This window comes from Trachypithecus francoisi, unplaced genomic scaffold (assembly GCF_009764315.1).
Source record: "Trachypithecus francoisi isolate TF-2019V2 unplaced genomic scaffold, Tfra_2.0 Lachesis_group9, whole genome shotgun sequence".
Classification (NCBI taxonomy): Eukaryota; Metazoa; Chordata; class Mammalia; order Primates; family Cercopithecidae; genus Trachypithecus; species Trachypithecus francoisi.
Window position 1 is genome coordinate 11,803,325 of NW_022681474.1, and position 22,612 is coordinate 11,825,936.

The following is a 22,612-nucleotide window of genomic DNA, read 5'->3' on the forward strand; positions in this document are numbered from 1 at the left end:
ATACATAATATGCAATCAAGCATTTTTATATTTTTCAACCAAGAAAAAAAGTCAATAGAGGATGTATACAAATAATTTCATGTTTCATAATATATTATCAGATTTAACATTGAAAGGAATAAGAGAAAGGATGGCATAGAGTTAAAGATTAATACATGTGAGTACTTTGCAAAATACGTTTTATATTTACTTGAAACAAAAAGTGATTACAGCTTGTTAGTAGAAAAGGACTAAATTAGGCTGCCAAAGATGGTTATAGGAATTCTGTCCCTCAAGACACTCAGAGAAGTACAGACCACTGAGCTGTATAACAGACTAAAAGACAACTGGGGAATTAATTCTATCTAATGTCTTGAAATAAAAACCCAGGTATCTACTCACCAAAGTCAAGTCCCAGTTGGGGCCAGGTGTTAAGAATGTGAAGGAGCTGCCTCTCCGAAGGGAGTACCTGTTAACAGAAAATTCCAACAATAAATAAAGGAGTGACTTTAGCATAATAGAGCATCAAACAGATAAAAAGCTACACTTTCCATACTTTCAAAACTGTTTAAAGTAGCCTGATTTGTCATTCAATCTTAGTAATATGAGAGATGGTATATATATATATAAAAACAAACAAACAGGGTGTAGGTTTTGTCATTCTCGTAATCTTTACAGTGAAAGAGCCTACATAAAATTAGTGAACAGATTATTTTAAAAAATAATTCACCAAACCCAGCAGAGTTTACCTTAGGAACATACACATAGTTAAAAAACATGAAATATATTAATAGGTTAAATAAAAAACAGCAAACAAACTTCCTAAGTGCAAAAAATTAAGAAACATATTCATGTACATATTTTAAAAAACAAAAATTAAAGGATATTCTTAACAAAATCTAACTTCACATTATCTGCATTTCATGTAAATCCCTAACTTTTTAAAACTGCAATTTAACAAACAAAATACAAAGCTATGAATAACTACATTTGAGACAAAGATCTCAAGATTAAAATGTGATTAGAATTTTGTTCTTTACTATTAAGTGAAAGATTTTTCTGTGTTTTTTTCCATTCAATGTAAAGACATAAAGCAAGCAAGTCCTATGACAAAACCTGTCTTCACCTTTCTAAAATATGCCGCTATATGTTTATAAAGTATAAACCTGTGTTTATAAAATATGTAGAAATCACAAAAACATAGCACAAAGAGATAAAGGCAGTTTATAAAGTATATTTATTATTAATCACTTCAGATGTAAACAAATGTAGAACGAACACAGATTTTTTTTTCCCTTGTGGAAATAAATGATGATCAACCAAAAGAGAAAAGCAAAGGCTATTTATTCAGTGTCTGCTACAAGGGAGTCATCTATTGTCATTTGCATCTTGACAGAGACTAAAAGACAGGTAGACGAGTGTGAAGTTTCATAATGGAAAATCAGGTATGCTCTGATTGGAGGCTGTTGGCCTGGGGAACTGTAGGCAGGCTAACTAGAAGTGGGGGCAGCTTATTGTGATTGGTTAGAGCATATATCTGGCTTTCACAGGTTGGTTATGAATTGGAAGCGGGACAAAAATTAGGAAGCTGGCAGTTATTAATGAAGTCCTGGACATTTTAGGTCAATTATTATAGTAGTTATTATTTGGCTTCTTGGATTGTCAAGTCATTGTCTGTTTATACATGTGATCCTTAAGCCTCATAGTCTTTGTTCATCGAAAGTTATAGAAACGCCACTGATCAGTATCTTTCCTGCAAAAATATACAAGCTTAAATCAAATACAAGGGCTTCTGGAATTTTCTAAGCTAAATATAAAGGAGAAATTTTGTTGTTGTTGTTGTCGTTGTTTGACAAGGAACACAAAGGAAACTGGCTATAAGGTAAAGAGGAGGTCTGCAAAGCTTCACAGATGAATTAATACTTAATACAAAGTATTACTGAATCTGAAAGAAAAATAGCAATTAACAAAGCATTAAGGTGGAGTGAAATGAGTTACATTCTGGAAACTGCAAGTAGTTCCTCACATTTGAGTAAAGAAATAAGGAAGGGCTAAAGTATCATGAAAGGCCTCACTTACTGCACTCAGAGAGAATGGACTTGATCTTGAGTATTTGTGGCAGCCATTGAATCTTACGTAACACAAACAATGGATTGTAAGAAGGCAAGACTGCTCAGTTAGGAGGCAGCTCCAATATTGCTTACAAAAGATGATTGGGGCTCTGGCAGCAGTAACAAGATTACAGAGGAGAAGCTGATTTGAGAGAGGGTTTGATGTCAAAATTGCCAGGACAGACTTTTCCCTTTTCCTCCCTAAACCTGTTCAGTTATTACCAAGGTTCTTGACCTGGGGAAAATATGATGCCACTAACAGAAATTAGATGCAAAGATCTTAAGATATTTAAAACAAACATTTCCTAAATAATTATTTGGAGAAAATCAAAACACAGTAAGACTACTTATGGAGCTCAAACTTTTTTTGAGGGCCTCTTTACTGGTGCAAAACGACCTAAGAAGTGGATTATTCCATCTTTTCTTGCTACTGCAGAAAAGTCAGGCAACAACAAATAAAATGGTATTTTTTTCTTGAGAAAAACCCTGGAACAAGGTATTTAAACAAAAAAAGTCATCTAAAATAAATTGTAATTCATATCAAGAAATATATAGGATGATTACTATAAACAAATGGTAAAAGACTATGGGAAAGACAGGACCTATCATGAGTCCACAGATCACACTTAAAAACACTACTCTAGGAATTAATACTCTTAGTGTATTAAATGCTACTGTATGCTACATGGTTAGCAGGAGCCATCAGTGGGCACTGGCTTAAGAAAAAGCAATTATGATTTCTCAGGTTGTTTTAAATCCAATACAAACCTACATTACAAAGTGGCATTAACCGTAGCACTTAAAATATTCAGTAAATACTTCCTTTCAGGTATAAGCATTAGGGAGTATTACAAAACCAAAGTTACTAATTTCTTTATTCCCTAGAAATGACCACACTAACCTCAGAATGCATTTGCCATCTGAAAGCTGGAAAGAAAAATGGCTCTTAAGAATTTTTTAAAGGTTAACTGGAAAAATATTTCCAATCATGATAAAATTCTTTCCAGCAGTATCTGTAACCAGCTTTACAGTAATGCTATTTTTTCCCACTTCAATAACAAGTTCCTATTTATTCTGAATACCCATGGAAAAAAGGAACCCAAAAAACAAACTGTGCCCAGAAAGTATGTGAGACAGTGCCAACTTTCACAAATCTTGGAAAGATATATACTCATTTTTCACAAGGGTCAGACTCAAAATGCAATAGCTATTTTAAATCCTTGTGGGGAAAAAAATGATTTCATAAAACATTAAGATTGCAAGTTGTTTTTCCAGAAGATACATAGAACCTCCTCCTAAAAAGGAGGGTTTAAAGGATGAAATGTAGAGCAAAGAGTGGCAGTGCACCTTTTCAAGAATTTTTGTCCATATATCCAATGTATTTTTTCATATATCCAAATAATTATAATATTTAAGGAATAAAATAAACTAATACATTAAGGAATTAGCTTAGTGTATTAAATTAAGTTCCTGATTCGACTCCTATAGATTTTCCTTGGCCTTTAATGTATTTCCTTTCATACCATTTGGTATGTTTTTGAACAATGTACATTATTTTTACACTAAATTAGGTTTAGTCTAAAGAAATCATAATTAAAATGATAAAGCTGCTGTTCACAAGAAAAATATCTTGTTAATTCATTCTTAAGCCAAACTATGTTTTCAGAGATTCTGATTTGTATCACCATTTCCTCCATCATGACAGATAAGACCTGACCTGAAATTATAAATATTTTCAAAAAATGTATTGAACATTACTATTACCAACAGGAAAAAAGCATTCTTAGATGCATAATTTACCCTCAAGATGCATTCATCATAAAAAATGGATGTAGAATGAAAATGAGTTTCAGAAAAAGATTTTAAAAAGGACAATAGTTAACATTTATTGGGTGCCTACTTATGACAAGCACTGTACATATACTCATCCTAAAAATAACATTTTTTCCAATTAAAAAATATCTGTAAATGTTAAACATATAAAAAGAATTATACCATACATGTAAAAAGAATGGTATAATTTATCCTCTGCAGTTAACATTTTTAGAATGGTATGATTTATCCTCTGCAGTTAACATTTTTTACATTTGGGGTGTGCTAGGCAACTGAGGTTCTCAATTTCTTTGCAAATAAGGCAAAAACAAACTAAATTATTATAGAAACAATTCATTTATTTGGGTCAAATATCTGATGTAGTAGACATCCACTACTGTTTTGACTGTTCAGCATCCTTGTTATCAAGGAGTTGTCTCTTCTTCCACTTCTGACAATCATGTAGACTACGTCTCCCATCATACTAGGGTTTTCTCATCTGCATGAGAGCCTCAACTAATATATACATCTTGGAATATCTTGTCTAGAACACAGCTGAGCATCTAGAAACCAGCAAATACTGGCCCCAAAGCACCCCAGACATCCTAATGTCCTGCATTAATTATCAGGCCTTGCCCAGGGCAGCAAATTCAGGGAAGAGGGAACAGGGGATAATGACAACAGCAAGTAACACTAAGGAAAGAGAAATTCTGAAGGCTTCCATCATTAAAAATCCAGTACTCTTTGGAAATAGTGTGGCAATTCCTTAAGATGTTAGTGATAAGTTTACTGTCGGACCTGATAATTCCACCCCCAAGAATTTACCCAAGAGGAGTGAAAATGTATGTCTACACAAAGACTTTTCTTTTTTGAGATGGAGTTTTGCTCTGTCACCCAGGCTGGAGTCCAGTGGTATGATCTCAGCTCACTGCAACCTCCGCCTCCCGGGTTCAAGTGATTCTCCTGCCTCAATCTCCCAAGTAGCTGGGATTATAGGTGCATGCCACCACACCCAGCTAAATTTTGTATTTTTAGTAGAGACAGGCCATGTTGACCAGGCTGGTCTCGAACTCCTGACCTCAGGTGATCCACCCGCCTTGGCCTCCCAAAGTGCTGGGATTACAGGGGTGAGCCACTGCACCCAGCCTACACAAAGACTTACATGCAAATGTTCCTAGCAGCATTATCCATAAAAGCACCAAACTGGAAACAAATCAAATGTACAACAGCTGGTAAACGGAGTTGACAAAATGTAGTATATTCACATAATGGAATATGGTTTGGCAATAAAATGAAATACTGATGTAAGTGAAAGAAGGCAGATGCAGAAAGACTACACATTGTATGATTCCACTTGTATGTCCTGAAAATAGAAATTTATAGAGATAGAAAGCAGATCAGTGGCTGCCTAGGGCTGGGGTGGGAGCAGGGATATTTGGGGTGATGAAATGTTCCAACAGTGGATTGTGGTGATGACTGCACAACTCTTTAAATTTACTGATAATCACTGAATTGTATACCTACAAAGGGAGAATGTTATGATATACAAATCATACCTCAATAAACTAAAAACATAGTCAACTTATGTGGGAGCACATGGCCTTACAAGCTTCTGTGAGTATGCTTTTCATTTTTGGCTACTACTACTACTACTACTACTACTAAAGATCCTGGGTTGTCAAGAATTGGTTTAAGACTATACCTTTAACTCTGGATATCCACTGTACAAATCCATCAATCAATTTTACTGGAAAAACAAAATTGAAAGAGTAAGCCTTATCACTATTGGTAGATCATAGGTCATACTATTATTTTTCTACCAATGGACAGCATTATTTCAAATCTGCAAAAAAGGAAAATATAAAATCCTTAGAAGGATCAGTATGTATTCATATTTCTGCCATATGGGTGATATGTAAAGTTCTATGGCTTTCCCTAAGGCCCTGAAAGACAGAAATAAAATTATTTAAACGTTATTTGTGTCCAATTTTCAGGACCTTAGACATAGGTACTATGAAGTCTTAGAGACTAAGTAACTTGCTCAAGGTCCTCAAGAGCCGGAATTTGAATCTAGGAAGTGTGACTGCTTTTAAAGCCTAAACGCTTTAAACATTACTCTTTGTCTACGGGTTCTAGTCTAAAAGAATGTTAAAAGAATATACATTCTCAAAGGAGAAAACAGAAAATAATTAGGTAAATCAAAGCTGAGGCCAGAATAGACTTGGTATCAAAAAAACTAGGCCAGAAAAGCAGGCCTCATTCTGAGCTCTCAACCATGTAGTATAACCTAGCGTTCTTTAGAAAGACCCTTGGCAGCTGGGCACAGTGACTCATACCTGTAATCCCAGCACTTTGGGAGGTCAAGGTGGGCGGATCACGAAGTCAGGATATCAAAACCATCCCGCCAACATGGTGAAATCCCATCTCTACTAAAAATACAAAAATTAGCTAGGCGTGGTGGTGTGTTCCTGTAATCCCAGCTACTCGGGAGGCTGAGGCAGGAGAATCACTTGAACCAGGGAGTTGGAGGTTGCAGTGAGCCGAGATCGTGCCACTGCACTCCAGTCTGGTGACAGAGCAAGACTCTGTCTCAAAAACAAACAAAAAAAAAGATCTTTGCCTACTGCCCAGAACTGGGAGGTGGGGAGAAAGAAGTTAAGAGGCCTGTCTTATCATAGGCAGTATCTACACAGAAAACACAACTGCTGCCCCAGAGAAACTTGCACAGATACATAGAGGAGATGTACCAACAAACAACCTAAAATTCCAAATACATCTTATACAACATACCAAATAAATTCCACCTGAATTATAAAAATTTTAGATTATTATAATATCTCACTGTACAGAATACCATAATGTATTTAACTTCCTCCTCCTGTTTTTTCTAACCTTTCTACTACACAAATGTGCTAGGATATACTTTCTTGTACATACATCCATGTATGCTTGCCCATTACGTTAAGATAAATTTCTGTGGTTAGAACTGCTTGGTTTAAATATTTGCATTAAAATTTTGTTTTATTTGCCATATTTCCCTTCAAATACACATAATGGGAATACGAGAAAGAGAGGAAAGAGAAAAGAGCCGAAAAAAAAAAAAAAAAACTTCAAAGAAACAATGGGTGAAGCTTCTCCAAATTTATTGAAAAACAACCACCTATACATTTGGAAAAGCTCAATAAACTTCAAGTAAGATAAACACAAATATATCCACAGACAGACACATCACAGTAAAAATGGTGAAAGTTAAAGATAAGAAAATCTTAAAAACAGCAAGAGAAAAAAAAGCCTTGTTATTTACAAGGAACCCCAATAAGATTCTGACTTCTTAACAGAAACAATGGAAGACAGAAGCAGTGTGGTAACATATTCAAAGTGCTCAAAGAAAAAGAAAATTTCATCAAAGAATCCTATACTATCAAAATTCTCTTTCAAGAATGAAGGAGAAACAAAGACATTCCCATAAAAACAAACAAAGAGAATTTGTTGTTAGCAGACTTGCCTTACAAGAAATACCATAAGCAGAATTTCAGGCTGAAAGCAAGTGACCCCAGACGGTAATCTGAGTTCACACACAAAACCCAAAAAGCCCTAGTAAAAGCAGTTTCAATGAAACAAATCAGTAAAGAAATTAAAATGCTACAAATTAGAAAATTCTCACTTAATGCAAAATGGCAGACATAAATCCAACTATATCAATAAATAACATTAAATGTGATTGGAGTAAACAACCCAATCAAAAGAAAGAGACAGCCAGACAGGATCAAAACCAACCAACCAACCAGGATCCAACTATGTGCTGTCCACGGGAGATAAACTTTAGTATCACAGATATAAATAGCTTGAAAATAAAGGGATTAAAAATATGTCATGCAAATAGCAAGCCACAAGAAAGCTAGAGAAGCTATATTAACATCAAACAAAACAGCCTTTAAGAGAAAAAAATGTTACCAAAGAGGGATATTTTATAATAAAAGGATTGATCCATCAGGAAGATATAATAATTATGAACATACATGCATATAAAAACAGCACAATCTCAATAAATGTAAAAGGACAGAAATAAAACATAATACAAAGTGTATTCTCCAGCTACAATGTAATGAAATTAGAAAAAATTTGTGAAAGTCACAATTATGTGGAAATTAAACAACACACTCCTAAATAATTAATGGCTCAAAGAAGTCAAAGAGAAATCAGAATGTAATTTGAGATTGATGATAGTGAAGACACACTGCATCAAAATTTATGAGATGCAGCTAAAGCAATGCTCAGAGGGAAATTCATAGCTGTATCCCTATATTAAGAAAAAGATCTCAGATCAGTAACTTAATCTATAATCACGACACGGGAATGTAGAGGACTACGTGCTCGCAAACGAGAAGTTCGGATAAGTCCTGCTCTTGCAAACGAAGCAGGGCATTCCTTCCCTGCAAACAGGGAGGACAAAGGAGCCAGCTGCAAACAGCAGACCCTGGGGGCTTGTTTATGTGCAAACATCTTGAAAATCCAGAAAGTCAGGGAAAGGTCAGAAAAACAACGTGTCTTGTGACTTGGCAACATTCCACAAACGACTGTATAAAATAAAGCAGAGCGCGCCATTGGAGGCGGCCGCCGTGTTTGTTTTGTCTTGTGTTGTCTTGTGTGTTCATTCCTTTGATTAGGAAACATGTGGACCCCAACACTGGAAACAAAAAGGGCCAACTAAACCTAAAGCAAGCAGACTAATCTGAGGAGATTACTCAGATTACTGAGCAGGAAGAAGGAAACAATAAGGATTAAAGTGAAAATAAAATAAAGAACAGAAGAACAGAGAAAAGTAATGAAGCCAAAATCACATTCTTTGGAAAGATCAAGATTGACAAGCCTTTAGCTAGATTGACCATTATAAAAAGAAAGAAGACAAATGATAAGAATCAGAAATAAAAGAGGGGACATTACTATTGACATTATACGAAAAGGATTATAAAGAAATACTATGAACAAGGGTACACCACCAAATTAGATAACTTTGATGAAACAAATTCCTAAAGAGATACAACCTACTGAAACTGACTTAAAAGAGACAAACTATCAGAAGACACCTATAACAAGAGATAAGATTGAATTAATAATACTAATAAACTATCCACAGAGAAAAGTCTAGGCCCAGGTGGCTTTACACTGAATTCTACCAAATAATGAAAGAGTTAATATCAATTCTTCACAAACTTTCAAAAAAAACAAAACAGTAGGTAACACTTCTCAATGGATTTTATGAGGCCTGTATTATCCCAATACGAAAACCAGACAAGCATAGTACAAGATAATAAAACTACAGATCACTCATGAATATATACACAAAAATATTCAACAAAATATTAACAAAATGGATCCAACAATATATAAAAAAAAGCTATACACAATGACCAAGCAGGACTTATACCAGGAAGGCAAAGTTGGTTTAACATCCCAAAAAACCAATTAATGAAACACATCAATAATAACAACAACCACATGATCATTTTAATAGACAAAAGAAAAAAACCCTAAAACCTTTCATGATAAAAATCACTCAAAAACTAGAAATAGAATGGAACTTCCTCAACCTGATAAAGAACATCTACAAAGCTTACAAGTAACATCATACTTAATGATTGGCTTTAATGCGACCCCCAGAGCAAATGCCAGAGAAAAGGCAAGCAGGCAAGACAAAAAAACCTCTATTTACAAACCAAATGTGAGGGAGGGGCGAGGTTCACCGGCCTCCAGCGGTGGAGGCCGAAAGTCGCTCCGGCGTTCTTGGGCGAGGTTCCCAGGTCCGCACAGGAGCAGGGGCCAAGGAAGCTCACTCCGGCGCTCTCGGGCGAGGTTCCCGGGTCCCGCGTAGACGAGGGGCCGAGGAAGTTGGCTCCGGCGTTCTCGGACGAGGTTCCTGGGTCCCGCGCGGGGTGGGGGGGGGGGGTGGGGGGCAGGAAGTTCGCACAGCGTCCCCGCCGGGAGCGGCTTTTATGTCCTGGGCCCGGGAGTGGGCGGGCAATAGGCGGGTTGGGGGCGGGTCGATAAGCGTGGCTAGGCGGTTCCGGTTTCTCTCCGTCGGAGGTCGGGTTGTGCCAGCGCAGTCGACCCGTGTCCTTCCCGGGCGCGGGAAAGTTGACAGTGAAGAACCCGGAACTGCGCCGTCTCGCCTCCGTTTGTCCAAACACTTAATAGTGAAAGATTGTATGCTTTCCCCTTAAGATCAGAAATAAGACAAGAATTTCCAGTCTCTCCACTTCCGTTCAACATTGTATAGGAGGCCCTACCCAGGGCAATTAGGAAAGAGAAAAAAATAAAGGGCATCCACAGATTGGAAAAAGAAGTAAAACTATTTTTATTTGCTGATGACATAACCCTGTACATAGTAAATCCTAAAGAAACCACTAAAAAACTATTAGAACTAATGAGTTCAGCAAGGTAGCAGGATCCAAGATCAATATACAAAAATCAATTGTATGTGTTCCTATACAACTGAAATTATTAAACTGAAAATAAAGTGACACAAGGCAGGGCAGCGAAGTGCTGAGTAGAGAAGAGCGTGGTTCCTCACTAGGGCACCATCCCCCAGCCTGGGCCCATGGACCTCAGTGAGGATAGGCATTTCTCTTCTCCTACCCAAATGTTGCATTTCCCAAGACCACTCTGGCCCACCATGTCCCCATCCCGTGCCTATAAAATCCCCCAAGACCCTAGCAGGCAGACACACAGGTGGCTGGATGTCAAGAGGAACACATCGACATGGGAGTACACTGGCACGCTGGCAGGCCATCGATTGGTAGAACGACGCAGAGCTTGGCCAGGGAGGTTGGAGGAGAATCGGGCAACTTGATTCCAGGGGAAAACCATTTCCCTTCTGGCTCCCCCATCTGCTGAGAGCTGCTTCCACTCAATAAAATCTTGCAATCATTCTCCAAGCCAATGCGTGATCTGACTGTTCCAGTTCATCAAGTCAAGAACCCTGGGATACAGAAAGACCCCTGTCCTTACAATAAGGCAGGGGTCTAATTAAGCTGACGAACACAAGCCACCTACAGATGGCTAAACTAAGAGTACCCTGTAACACATGCTCACTGAGGCTTCAGCTGTAAACATTCACCCGCAGACATAGCCGTGGGGTCGGAGCCCCACAGCCTGCCTGTCTGTATGTTCCCCTAGAGATTTGAACAGTAGGGCACTGAAGAAGCCAGCATACCCCCAGTGCATGCCCTGCGTGGGGGACAAGGGAACTTTTCCCATTTCAAAAGAAATGAATCCCATTTACAACTGCATCAAAAAGAACAAAATACTTAGGAATTTAGCAAAACATGCAGAACTATACTCTGAAAACTACAAAACACTGTTGAAAATAATTAAAGATCTAAATAATTGGAAAAACATCCCTTGTCCATGGATCAGACTACTTAACTCTGTGTAGAGGGCAATACTCCTGAAAATGATCTACAAGATTTAATGCAATTCCTATCAGAATCCCAGTGGACTCCTTTGTAAAAACCGATAAGCTGATTCTAAAATTCACACAGAATTGTAGGAGACCCAGGATAGCCACAGCAATCTTGTGAAAAAAAAAAGAACAAAGTAGGAGGACTCACATTTCCCAATTCCAAAACTTACTATACAAAGCAACGGTAATCAATACACTATGGTAATGGCATAGGGCTGTTACATATAGATCAAGGGAATAAAAGTCAAAGTCTAAAAATAAACTCTCATGTTTATGGTCAACTGATTTTTGACAAGGGTGCTAAGACTACTCAATGGGAGAAGGAACAGTCTTCGAAAAATGGTGCTGGGGTACCTGGATAAAGAATTAGGTTGGACCCTCATCTCACATTATATACAAAAACTAACTCAAAATGGATTAAAGACCTAAATGTGAAAGCTAAAACGATACAATTCTCAGAAGAAAGCACTGGGGAAAGGATTCATAACAATGGATTTAGCAGTGATTTCTTGGATATGACATCAAAACACAGGCAACAAAAGCAAAAATAGACAAGTAAGACTACAAACTAAAACATTTTTGTGCTTCGAAGAACATCATGAAAGTGAAAAGACAACCCACAGAATAAGAGGAAATATTTGCAAATAATCTATCTGATAAGGGACTTGTATCCAGAATAAAGAACTCTTAACTCAATAAAAAAGAAATTTACAAATGAGCAGGGCCAGATGCGGTGGCTCACGCCTGTAATCCCAGCACTTTGGGAGGCCAAGGCAGGCGAATCACAAGGTCAGGAGTTCAAGACGAGCCTGGCCAACATGGTGAAACCCCGTCTTACTAAAAATACAAAAAATTAGCCACGCGTGGTGACACATGCCTGTAGTCCCAGCTACTCGGGAGGCTGAGGCAGGAGAATCGCTTGAACCTGGGAGGCGGAGGTTGCAGCGAACCGAGATTGCGCCCCTGCACTCCAGCCCCGGTGAGAAGAGTGAGATTCCGTCTCAAAAAAAAAAAAAAAAAAAAAACCAAAGGATGGCCCACCAAAAATGGCCACACACATTACATGAATCCATTCATATGCAATGTCCAGAACACAGAAATTCCTACAGACCGACAGATTAGGTTTTGGGGCAGAAGGGGTAGGAGGGGAACAATAGCTAAAGGTTATAAATGCTCTTTTTGAGGCGATGAAAATGTTCTAAGTAGTACGATTTAAGTGGGTAAATTGTACCGTACGTATTTGTCTTTCAAATTAGTTTAGAGTGAGTTTTGCCTGCAGAACATTTTTTCATAGTCACACAACCATATACACAAATTTTCGTTATGATTTCTGAATCTGATACAGCTCTTAGTTGTTTCTTGCCTCACAATTAATACTATCTTGTAATATTTTACATATTCTTGTAGATGATCTTGCATCTTTTCTGGAAAAGGAATGTTAGTTATTTAATTCTCCATTTTCCCTCCATGGTTCTTCTGTGTCTCACTCTCCTCATGCTGCCTGTGTGTTACTACGCTTTTCTCAGAATATATCATTTCCTACCTCACACAAAAAATAGAGGCCTGGTGGGAAAGTCCTCAAATTCCTGCTCACGACACACCCCATTCTTCAAAATTGTGTACCATCCATAGCCTCTTGTTAGGCTAAATCCTCCACTTTGAATTTGGATTCTATCCTTTTCTGCCTTCTTGGATCCTTGTTCAACCATTTTTCTCCTCTACTGTCTGTTCAACTTCTCCCTCTATTTGTTAAATGAGCTCAGCACATCAAGTTTATTCTTTTTTAAGAGTCTATCCTGGCCGGCCGCGGTGGCTCAAGCCTGTAATCCCAGCACTTTGGGAGGCCGAGACGGGCGGATCACGAGGTCAGGAGATCGAGACCACCCTGGCTAACACGGTGAAACCCCGTCTCTACTAAAAAATACAAAAAAACTAGCCTGGCGAGGTGGTGGGCGCCTGTAGTCCCAGCTACTCCAGAGGCTGAGGCAGGAGAATGGCGTGAACCCAGGAGGCAGAGCTTGCAGTGAGCTGAGATCCGGCCACTGCACTCCAGCCTGGGCGACAGAGCGAGACTCTGTCTCAAAAAAAAAAAAAAGGAGTCTATCCCACAAACTTGTGTTATTTCCCTCTATTCTTCTTTCTTGTCTTCCTGTTGCAGTGAGACTTCTCTTCACCAATCCCATTGCCAGCTATCAGATTTGAACAATCATCATTTTTCATTTAGACTACTGCAGACTGATTTCCTACCAATCCATCGTCTAAACTTGGAAATTTTAATTTGGTATACACGGCTGAGTCCACAAATCTCCTGAAATGTTTATGTATATGAGCATGTTTTTGGGGAATAGTTTTCATAAAATATGAAGAGTGAGATGAGTCCAAAATGTTGCTTATTTTTCTCATGGAAGACAAACTGATCTTTTAAAATGCAAATATGTCATGCCATTGGCTCATTTAAAGTCTTTCAGTATTTCCCCACTACCATGAAGATAAAACCCAAACTCTGTCAAGGCATACAAGGTCTCTTCATGATGTGGCTCTTACCTCTTTAGCACAAATCTCTCATGACTACCTCCTCCTTCTCCCTATACTGGTCTCCTCTCCTCTATACAAATAGTATTGTTAATATAGTAATAAAATAGAATATACACCCAGAACTCATCAGATCCATTTGCTTCAGGGTCTTTCTACATGTCTCTCTGCCTGAAATCACCCATCTACATCTGCTCTCTAAACTGGTCCTCAAAGACTCAGGATTACAAAGGGAAATCATTTCCTGTTCTCTCCAGTCAGGATTAAGTGTTCCTTTTAATCTACGGCATTCTATATTCTATAATATACAGAATTCTAATTCTATATTCTATAATAATTTTTATCACACATTATAATTATTAACCTACTTATCTTTCTTCCCTATTAGATTATAAACTTTAAGCAGTAAGAACAGTATTTTTCCATTTCCATATTCCTAGTGTTGGCACTCACATTATATCCTGAACAAATCGCACATTCTCTTCTCAATCTGTTACAAAACACTCTAAGTTCGATATTGTAACCATTCTTGGAAACCATCTAAGATCAATACTCTCTTCTCATTACCAAATTTTTCATTCCTCATCTAGCTTAATCTTCATATTTTACTTAATCCTCATTTTTATTTGACCTATCAATAACATCTGACACAGCTCGTCACGTCCTCTTTCTTGAAATCCTTTCTTCATTTGGCCTCCTGGATACTGTTCTCACTTGGTTGCCTTCCTCCTAATTCACCAGCTATCCCCTGAGCTTCGCTCTGTGAAATTTCACTGAGCCAAACACGAGTCATACACTCTCATTTCAATGTATACTTCCACAAAAAGTAAAAAGAAAAGACACGGAAATGGTTGTGATGGACTCTCTAGTAGGCATCTCACAACTTATTCCCTAGTCTTTTCATTCTCAGGACATGGAAGCCCATTCTCGTGGTGCTCACCATGTCAGTTTCGGTCTGAGTGAAGTCATTTGGGAACTCCAGTCTACAGCCAGTTGGGTGTGGAGAACAAAACCATTGTGGCTTTTCCTAAGTCTCCCCTGAGAAACAGTCAGGAGGAGAGGAGACTCAACAAGCCCGCCCCTTTGCCACAGGCAGGGAAAATCGCAGTTTGGAGTCTCAGGACCGACCTCAGTCCAAGGCCAGGCACACTGTCACTCCGGCCCGTGCCACCCTCACCTCCAGCGGCTCCGGTCCCCCCTCCCCGACCCCCGCAGTCACCTCCCTCAACCCCCACTTACCTCCCAGCGGCCCTCGCCTCCCCCTGGCCCTCACCAACACCCCCACCCCCCACCCCCCCATCCCCCGCCCTCGCTGCCCCCCACACCCAACTCACAGCCAGCCCTCCCCTCCCCCCGGCCCCTGCCTCCCCAACACTCACCTTCCGTTCGGCCCTCCCCTCCCCCACACTCACCTCCCGTCCAGCTCCGGCCCAGAGGTGTCTGCCGAAGGCCCCGCCACTCCCTCCGTGCTGAGCCCAGAGGCCCGGCGGCTTCGCCTCCGCGGCCGGGGCTGTTTCTGAGCCGCCAGCTCGGGCTCCATGGCACGGAGGAGGGGGTGGGGCTGTGGCCGGGTGCCCAGAAGACCGGCAGGGACGGGCACGATGCCCGCCAGCCTCTGCCAGGCAGAAAGCGCCTGTCAGCGAACTGCAGCCGCCACCGCCGTCATCCGGGGATTTGAAAATGGCGGCTGCGCAGCGATCAGCCAATCAGTGAGCGCGCAGCGGTTCCTAGGAGACGTGGAGTCCCGCCCCTTCGCCGCTCCCGGGATCCACTTGCCTAGGAAAGAGCCAAGGAAAACTTGCCCTTAATTGTTGAGCGCATGCCTGAGTCCCCAAGGCCCGATACCTCCTTCATTGTTCATTAGGACTTTCACTGCAGGCCAAGGCAAATGGACTGGAAGCATTTTAAGTCACCAGATCTTTCTTAGCATTTGGGGAGAAGAGAGGCCCAAAGTAATGACCTGTAAACAAGGCTTGTTTATTGGCCATATACACACTAAATTATTGTGCACGTGGCTAATATGAGATATATTTCCAATTACCAAAGATTAGACAAGTGTATTCCCAGGGCTGTCTCTAGGAAAACAGCAAAATCTAATTTTGAGCCCTGGTGTCTTCCAATAAGGATGACACAGTCTCTCCTTAGCAAAACGGAATGAAGTAACTTCATCCTTTGCTTGTAAAAAGTCAGCAAAAGACATAATATAAAATAAAGGACCGCCTCAAGTAAAAAAAAAAAAAAATCGTTAAATTACACGTTCTTTGAATTTAAATATTGCTTTATATGTGTCAAAAGTCTTTAAGGCCGGGCGCGGTGGCTCAAGCCTGTAATCCCAGCACTTTGGGAGGCCGAGACGGGCGGATCACCAGGTCGGGAGATCGAGACCATCCTGGCTAACACGGTGAAACCCCGTCTCTACTAAAAATACAAAAACTAGCCGGGCGAGGTGGCGGGCGCCTGTAGTCCCAGCTACTCGGGAGGCTGAGGCAGGAGAATGGCGTAAACCCGGGAGGCGGAGCTTTCAGTGAGCTGAGATCCGGCCACTGCACTCCAGTCCGGGCGACAGAGCGAGACTCCGCCTCAAAAAAAAAAAAAAAAAAAAAATCTTTAAGATAGCTTCTCCTGACCGGGCGTGGTGGCTCACGCCTGTAATCCCCGCACTTCGGGAGGCCGAGGCAGGTGGATCACGAGGTCAGGAGATCAAGACCATCCTGGCCAACATGGTGAAACCCCGTCGCTACTAAAATACAAAAATTAACTGGGCATGGTGGCACATGCCTGTAATCCCAGCCACTCGGGAGGCTGAGGCAGGAGAAACCCTTGAACCAGGGAGTCGGAGGTTGTAGTGAACCAAGATCATGGCACTGCACTCCAGCCCAGCGACAGAGCGAGACTCCGTCTCCAAAAAAAAAAAAAAAAAAAAAAAGCTTCTCTTTTGGCACTATATTTCAACTTCTGGAAATTTATCCTAAAAAATAAAATTATATAAACATGAAGCTATTAATGACATTGTTTATAATAGAAACATTTAAGACAACCTAAATAAACAATGATTTACCACTCATCCCCTGAGAAGAATATGTTCAGCCAACAAAAATAAAGTGTGAAGTGTGTAATAGTATACTGGTAATTTGAAATAAAAACATGAAGTATAGAGATATATTCAGTATATTCAGTTATGAATTACAAGAGATTATACAAGGAAAAAGATAATGTCAATGTGTTAAAATGTATTAAATGTATTAAAAAATCAATGTATTAAAATGTCTCTAGGTAGTTAGACTTTAGGTATTCAAAATTTTTATTTTTTGTACTTAATTTTTTTTAAAAATAAGGACATATTGAACTTGCAGAACCTTTATAACATGAGGGAAAAATGTTTTAGTTTTAAAAAGAGTAAGAAATTAGGGAGTAAGATTGAGAGGCGAAGCCAGCTGAACTTCCTGGGTTGAGTGGGGACTTCGAGAACTTTTCTGTCTAGGAAGAGGATTGTAAAATGCACCAATCAGCACTCTGTCACTAGGATTGTAAAACGCACCAATCAGCACTCTTTAGCTAGGATTGTAAAACGCACCAGTCAGTGCTCTGTAGCTAGCAAGGGGATTGTAAAATGCACCAATCAGCACTCTGCAAAAATGCACCCATCAGCTCTCTGTAGCTGGCAAGAGAATTGTAAAATGCATTTGGTCTTTTTTCTCACAGAAACATTTGTTTCATATTGATAGTTTCAACATACTTTGGTGAGAGCCTCAGAATTCAGGGTTTGTCCTCAGCTTTGTAGGTCCTGAAACTGGTTTTGATTGTGTAATCGGAGGTAGTCGGTCCTTTGGTAACTTGTAATAACTGCTCACAAAGTGATAGATATCGCAGGATGTCAATGTGGGGATTCTAGTGGTGGGGGTGGGTACTTCTTTCCAGCGATCTGAATACTATTGTTTTATGCAGAGGTAATGTTTCCAATTTTCATTCACTTGAGAATTTATGATTTTGCTCAATTATTCACAAGGATGTATTAAATTCCTGCTATAACATGCCAGGATCTGTGCTAGACATTAGGGAAATAAGGAATAGAAGACAAATTTTGATGAGAAAATTGCTGGGTACCATAGAAGAACAACAAAGAAAAGTGACTGCTCTGAGGGTTGGTCATTCAAGACTTGGGAAAGACTGGTGACATCTCTTGATCTTACAAGAGATCAACTTTCTGATGTCTGAATGCCAGTGTCCCAATATTCTATGTCTTACACTGTATAGAACAGTCTCAAAACTGTGACAAATGTTCTCTGAATCCTCTCTCTTTCAGTTCCCCACAAATCATCCTTCTCCCTTAAAATATTCACCAGGACAGGGTTTGAGGAAATTGTTTTGATTTCAGCTTTCATATATATAAAATCAGACACTAGAATTCCCTCTCTGAGAAGATATTCCTACTAATTTGACTGGAGCAAAGTGTTACCCAAACTTCTTCAACCATAGATTTGCAAAACAAATATTATTTTGGGGAACTTCCTCAAAGATCATTTCCAAAACCTTCAGCCCTGTGTAATGACACCAATCATTTTGCAGGTTGATATAAAATATATTCAACAATCAATCAATGAATGTAAATTATTAAGTAAATCAATAATTTAAAAATCTATTTTCTTTCATTATCTAAGTAAATCAAACCATTTTTGCAAAACTGCTTACCAAGTTTTATATAGATATATATACACATGTATATATTACAGTTCATCAATGTTCATCAAAACACTCTATTAATTTCCAAATTATTTGCTGATTTTTATATGATCTTTTGTTTGCCATTGCTATCACTAGCTAAATGATTCCCCTTTGGTCTGTAGGCTCCCACAGAAAAATGTAGCAAATTTGCAAACAATGACTTCCCATTAGAAAACTAGTAGTCTTAATAACTAGAGAATTTCCCTTTGCATCAACGTTTTTCTTTTAGTTCTGAATCTTCTCATAGCTTCTCATGAACTAACAGCAATTACTTTCAGGAGAGTGAATGTATGTGTGTGTGCATATACTTATAATTTATATAGAGAATGTTATAATACTGTCGGAAATTTTAAAAAATATATTTACTATATCTACTATTGATTAATTTATAAAACTGTTTATTAGGCTGTAATTTTTAATTGGGTCGAACTTAATTGTTCCTGCCAAATGAAAGGGAGTGTAGTCCACTGTTAAGTATGTGGACTGCGTTGTCATTCTGACAAGCAGAAGAGTACTTATCGGTACAATAGGGTAGAATATTTGACATCAGATTTGTCATCCCTTAAAATCTATCACTGTGTGTGTTTGTGTGATGTAGGGGGAGGTTGTTTCATTTTTTTGCCTCAGTCAATCAATCAATCAATCATCTATGAATCATTTGTTTACCATATTGGTTTACTTTTAGGTATTCCAATGAGGAAAATGGAAAATTCCAAAATCTAACTGTTGAACTTAGAGAAGGAGAATAAAACTTGAGATGAAATATGTGTGGCCAGAGAAGGTGCTATTAATCCAAAGTAGACTGTAATTCATTTCTCTTAATGCTTAGACTATCTTCCTAAAGACATTGCAAATCTAAAAGACTGATTTATATTAGTAGTAGGAGAGGAGAATAGAGGAGGAAGGAGAAAGGCATTTCAGTGCGATGGTAGGGGACAGAGAGAATGGCAGAGGACAGTGATCTGGCTGTGGTCATGAGGCTGCCAACAGAGAATTACCAAAGAGAACTTCAGAAATGTCAGAATGTCAGTCAGAATTATTGCTCAGAGTTGAATAATTTGTTTTTTTTTAAACAAATTTTTATGCTTAGAAGGTTTTCTTATTACTTGGCCAGTGAATTGACTGACTCACAATGAAAAATACTTAAGAAAGGAAGGTGTTGTTGTTGTTGTTGTTGTTGTTGAGATGGAGTTTTGCTCTTGTTGTCCAGGCTGGAGTGCAATCACGTGACCTTGGTTCACTGCAACCTCTGCCTCCAGGGTTCAAGTGAGTCTCCTTCCTCAGCCTCTAGAGTAGCTGGGATTACAGGCCCCCACCACCACGCCTGGCTAATTTTTTGTATTTTTAGTAGAGATGGAGTTTCACCACATTGGCCAGGCTGGTCTTGAACTCCTGACCTCAAGTGATCTGCCCACCTCGGCCTCCCAAAGTGCTGGGATTACAGGCATGAGCCACTGTGCCTGGCCAAGAAAGGAACTTTGAACAAGGAAATTGTGACTATAAATACCACACTTTTATCACTCTGACATTTTTTCACTCTCAGAACCTAAGGGTGGCCACCAAGTATGTCAGAGGCAGTAGTGTGTGTGATTTATTTTAAGGAATAAGTTAGTGTGATTGTGGGGCTATAAAGTCTGGAATCAGCAGGGCAGGCTGGCAGGCTGGCAGGCTGGAAACTCCTGAGTAACAGCTAAAGCTGAAACTAAAGGTGCCATCCTTAGGAGAAATTTCTTCCTCAGAGAAATCTCCACTTTGCTCTTACAGTCTTTCAACTGATTGGATGAGGCCCACTCACATGATTGAGGATGATGTCCTTTACTTAAAGTCAAAGTTTACTGGAGGTGTTCACCACACCACCACAATGCCTGCACAGCAATACCCAGACCAGTGTTAGATTGGATAACTGGGTGCCACAGCCTAGCCAAGTTGACACAAAAACTATCATCCCAGAAGGTCTCTTCAGACTTGAAATTCCAATTATTATCACTTGAGGAAACTTTTTTCTTTAAGACTTAGTCTTTCAAAGAAATAAGGAATTACTAAAAGATAAGATGCATTTCTTAAATTACACTACAAAAGAGATTTTTCTAGTTTCTTTCTAATTCCTACGTAAATCTAAGTTAATCGTAGCTCCAAGTCAGACTGACAATTTTTAAAAGTTAATGAAAGATACTGAGTACATCAGTGGACTAGAAATGAGACACTCACATTATTCATTTTTCCCTCATCTTCTTTCAAACTGAAAATATCTGGGACCAATGGGAGAAAATTTGATACAGCAACAAAATAAATATCATTCTGATTTTATAAAATGGAACTGGCTTATTTTTTCTGTTTATTATATGAAATTACCAGGATGCTAAACATTCAGGGAGTTACTGACAGAGACAGATAGGATTGACTTTATGAAGATCAAAATGAGAGAAAGTGTAATTTATAATAAGTTCAGGAGAAAACTGCTGAAGAACACTATGGTTTCTTCCTTTTCTCAAAGTTGTAAGGAAGAATTGGTAGAAACCAAGATTCTTGAGTAACAGAAATTTTGTTTTGATTACTAAATAATAAACTTGTTACTATGCTAACAAAACATGCCATTAATTCAAAAGAAGATCAGGATGAAAAGAGAACTTAGAAAATGGAGACAGGCTGGACGCGGTGGCTCAAGCCTGTAATCCCAGCACTTTGGGAGGCCGAGACAGGCGGATCACGAGGTCAGGAGATCGAGACCATCCTGGCTAACACAGTGAAACCCCGTCTCTACTAAAAAAAATGCAAAAAACTAGCTGGGCGAGGTGGCAGGCGCCTGTAGTCCCAGCTACTCGGGAGGCAGAGGCAGGAGAATGGCGTAAACCCGGGAGGCGGAGCTTGCAGTGAGCTGAGATCCGGCCACTGCACTCCAGCCTGGGCGACACAGCGAGACTCCATCTCAAAAAAAAAAAAAAAAAAGAAAATGGAGACAAACAGAAAGCACAAAATAAAATAGTACTCTATATCTAAACCCAACTATATTAGTTATTATATTAAATGTAATGAGCTGAATTATCCAATTCAAATAAAAAAATAGAAAAAAAACTCAGTCATATCATGCATACAAAGAACACATCCCAAATATGAGAATATGGAAAGGTTTTAAGTTTCTAAGAATGTAAAAAGATGGGAAAATACATAATTCAAATGTGAACCATAAAACTGTATTAAAGTAGTAATATTAATATTTGATCATAAAAACTTTAACATAGGCCAAGGTGGGCAGATCACGAGGTCAGGAGTTCAAGACCAACCTGGCCAACATGGTGAAACCCTGTCTCTACCAAAAATACAAAAAAATTAGCTGGGAATAGTGGCACGCACCTGTAATCCCAGCTACTTGGGAGGCTGAGGCAGAAGAATTGCTTGAACCTGGGAGGTGGAGGTTGCAGTGAGCTGAGATCGCACCACTGCGCTCCAACCTGGATGACGGCGCAAGACTCTGTCTCAAAAACAAAAACAAAAAAAAACCTTTAAGGTAAAAATCATTAATGTATATAAGGAAGGTAATTTAAAAAAAAATTGTTAAAGTTTTTAAACATATAATAGTTTAAAATGTATATGCTCTTCATAACATAGCCTCAAAATATATCAAAAATTGACAGAAAAAGAAATAATGGGCAAATTCACAATTGTAAAGACAATTTTTAACACATCTTTTGAAATAATTGATACTGAAAATTTGGACTACACAATAAATCCATTTGATTTAATAGAATGATTGATTGAATGATATGTCTATCTAGAACATTGCATCCAACAAATGCAGAGTGCACATTCTTTTCAACACTCACGGAACATTTTCAAAAATTGACCATATAGTAGAATATAAAGGAAGTTTTAGCAAATATATAAGGAGAGAAATCAGTTAAGATGTGTTATCTGATCTTAGTGCAATTAATAAAAAATAATAGCATAGGTATATATTATGTATAATAATACAAAAGTTCAAAAGACAATAATAATA

The 22,612-nt window shown here is 38.8% G+C and overlaps 1 protein-coding gene across 1 annotated transcript in view; it reads right to left on the minus strand.

The window, feature by feature from the left end:
- The window catches only part of NET1 (neuroepithelial cell transforming 1), a 47,492-nt gene extending 31,920 nt beyond the window's left edge, over positions 1 to 15,572 (minus strand). Inside the window, exons 1-2 of the mRNA XM_033208360.1 lie at positions 15,309 to 15,572; positions 382 to 448 (exon numbers count right to left, since the gene is read on the minus strand). Coding sequence (XP_033064251.1) covers positions 382 to 448; positions 15,309 to 15,436 — 195 coding nt within the window. The 5' untranslated portion in view covers positions 15,437 to 15,572. The remainder of the gene's footprint in view (positions 1 to 381; positions 449 to 15,308) is intronic.
- Between the last annotated feature and the right edge of the window lie 7,040 nt (positions 15,573 to 22,612).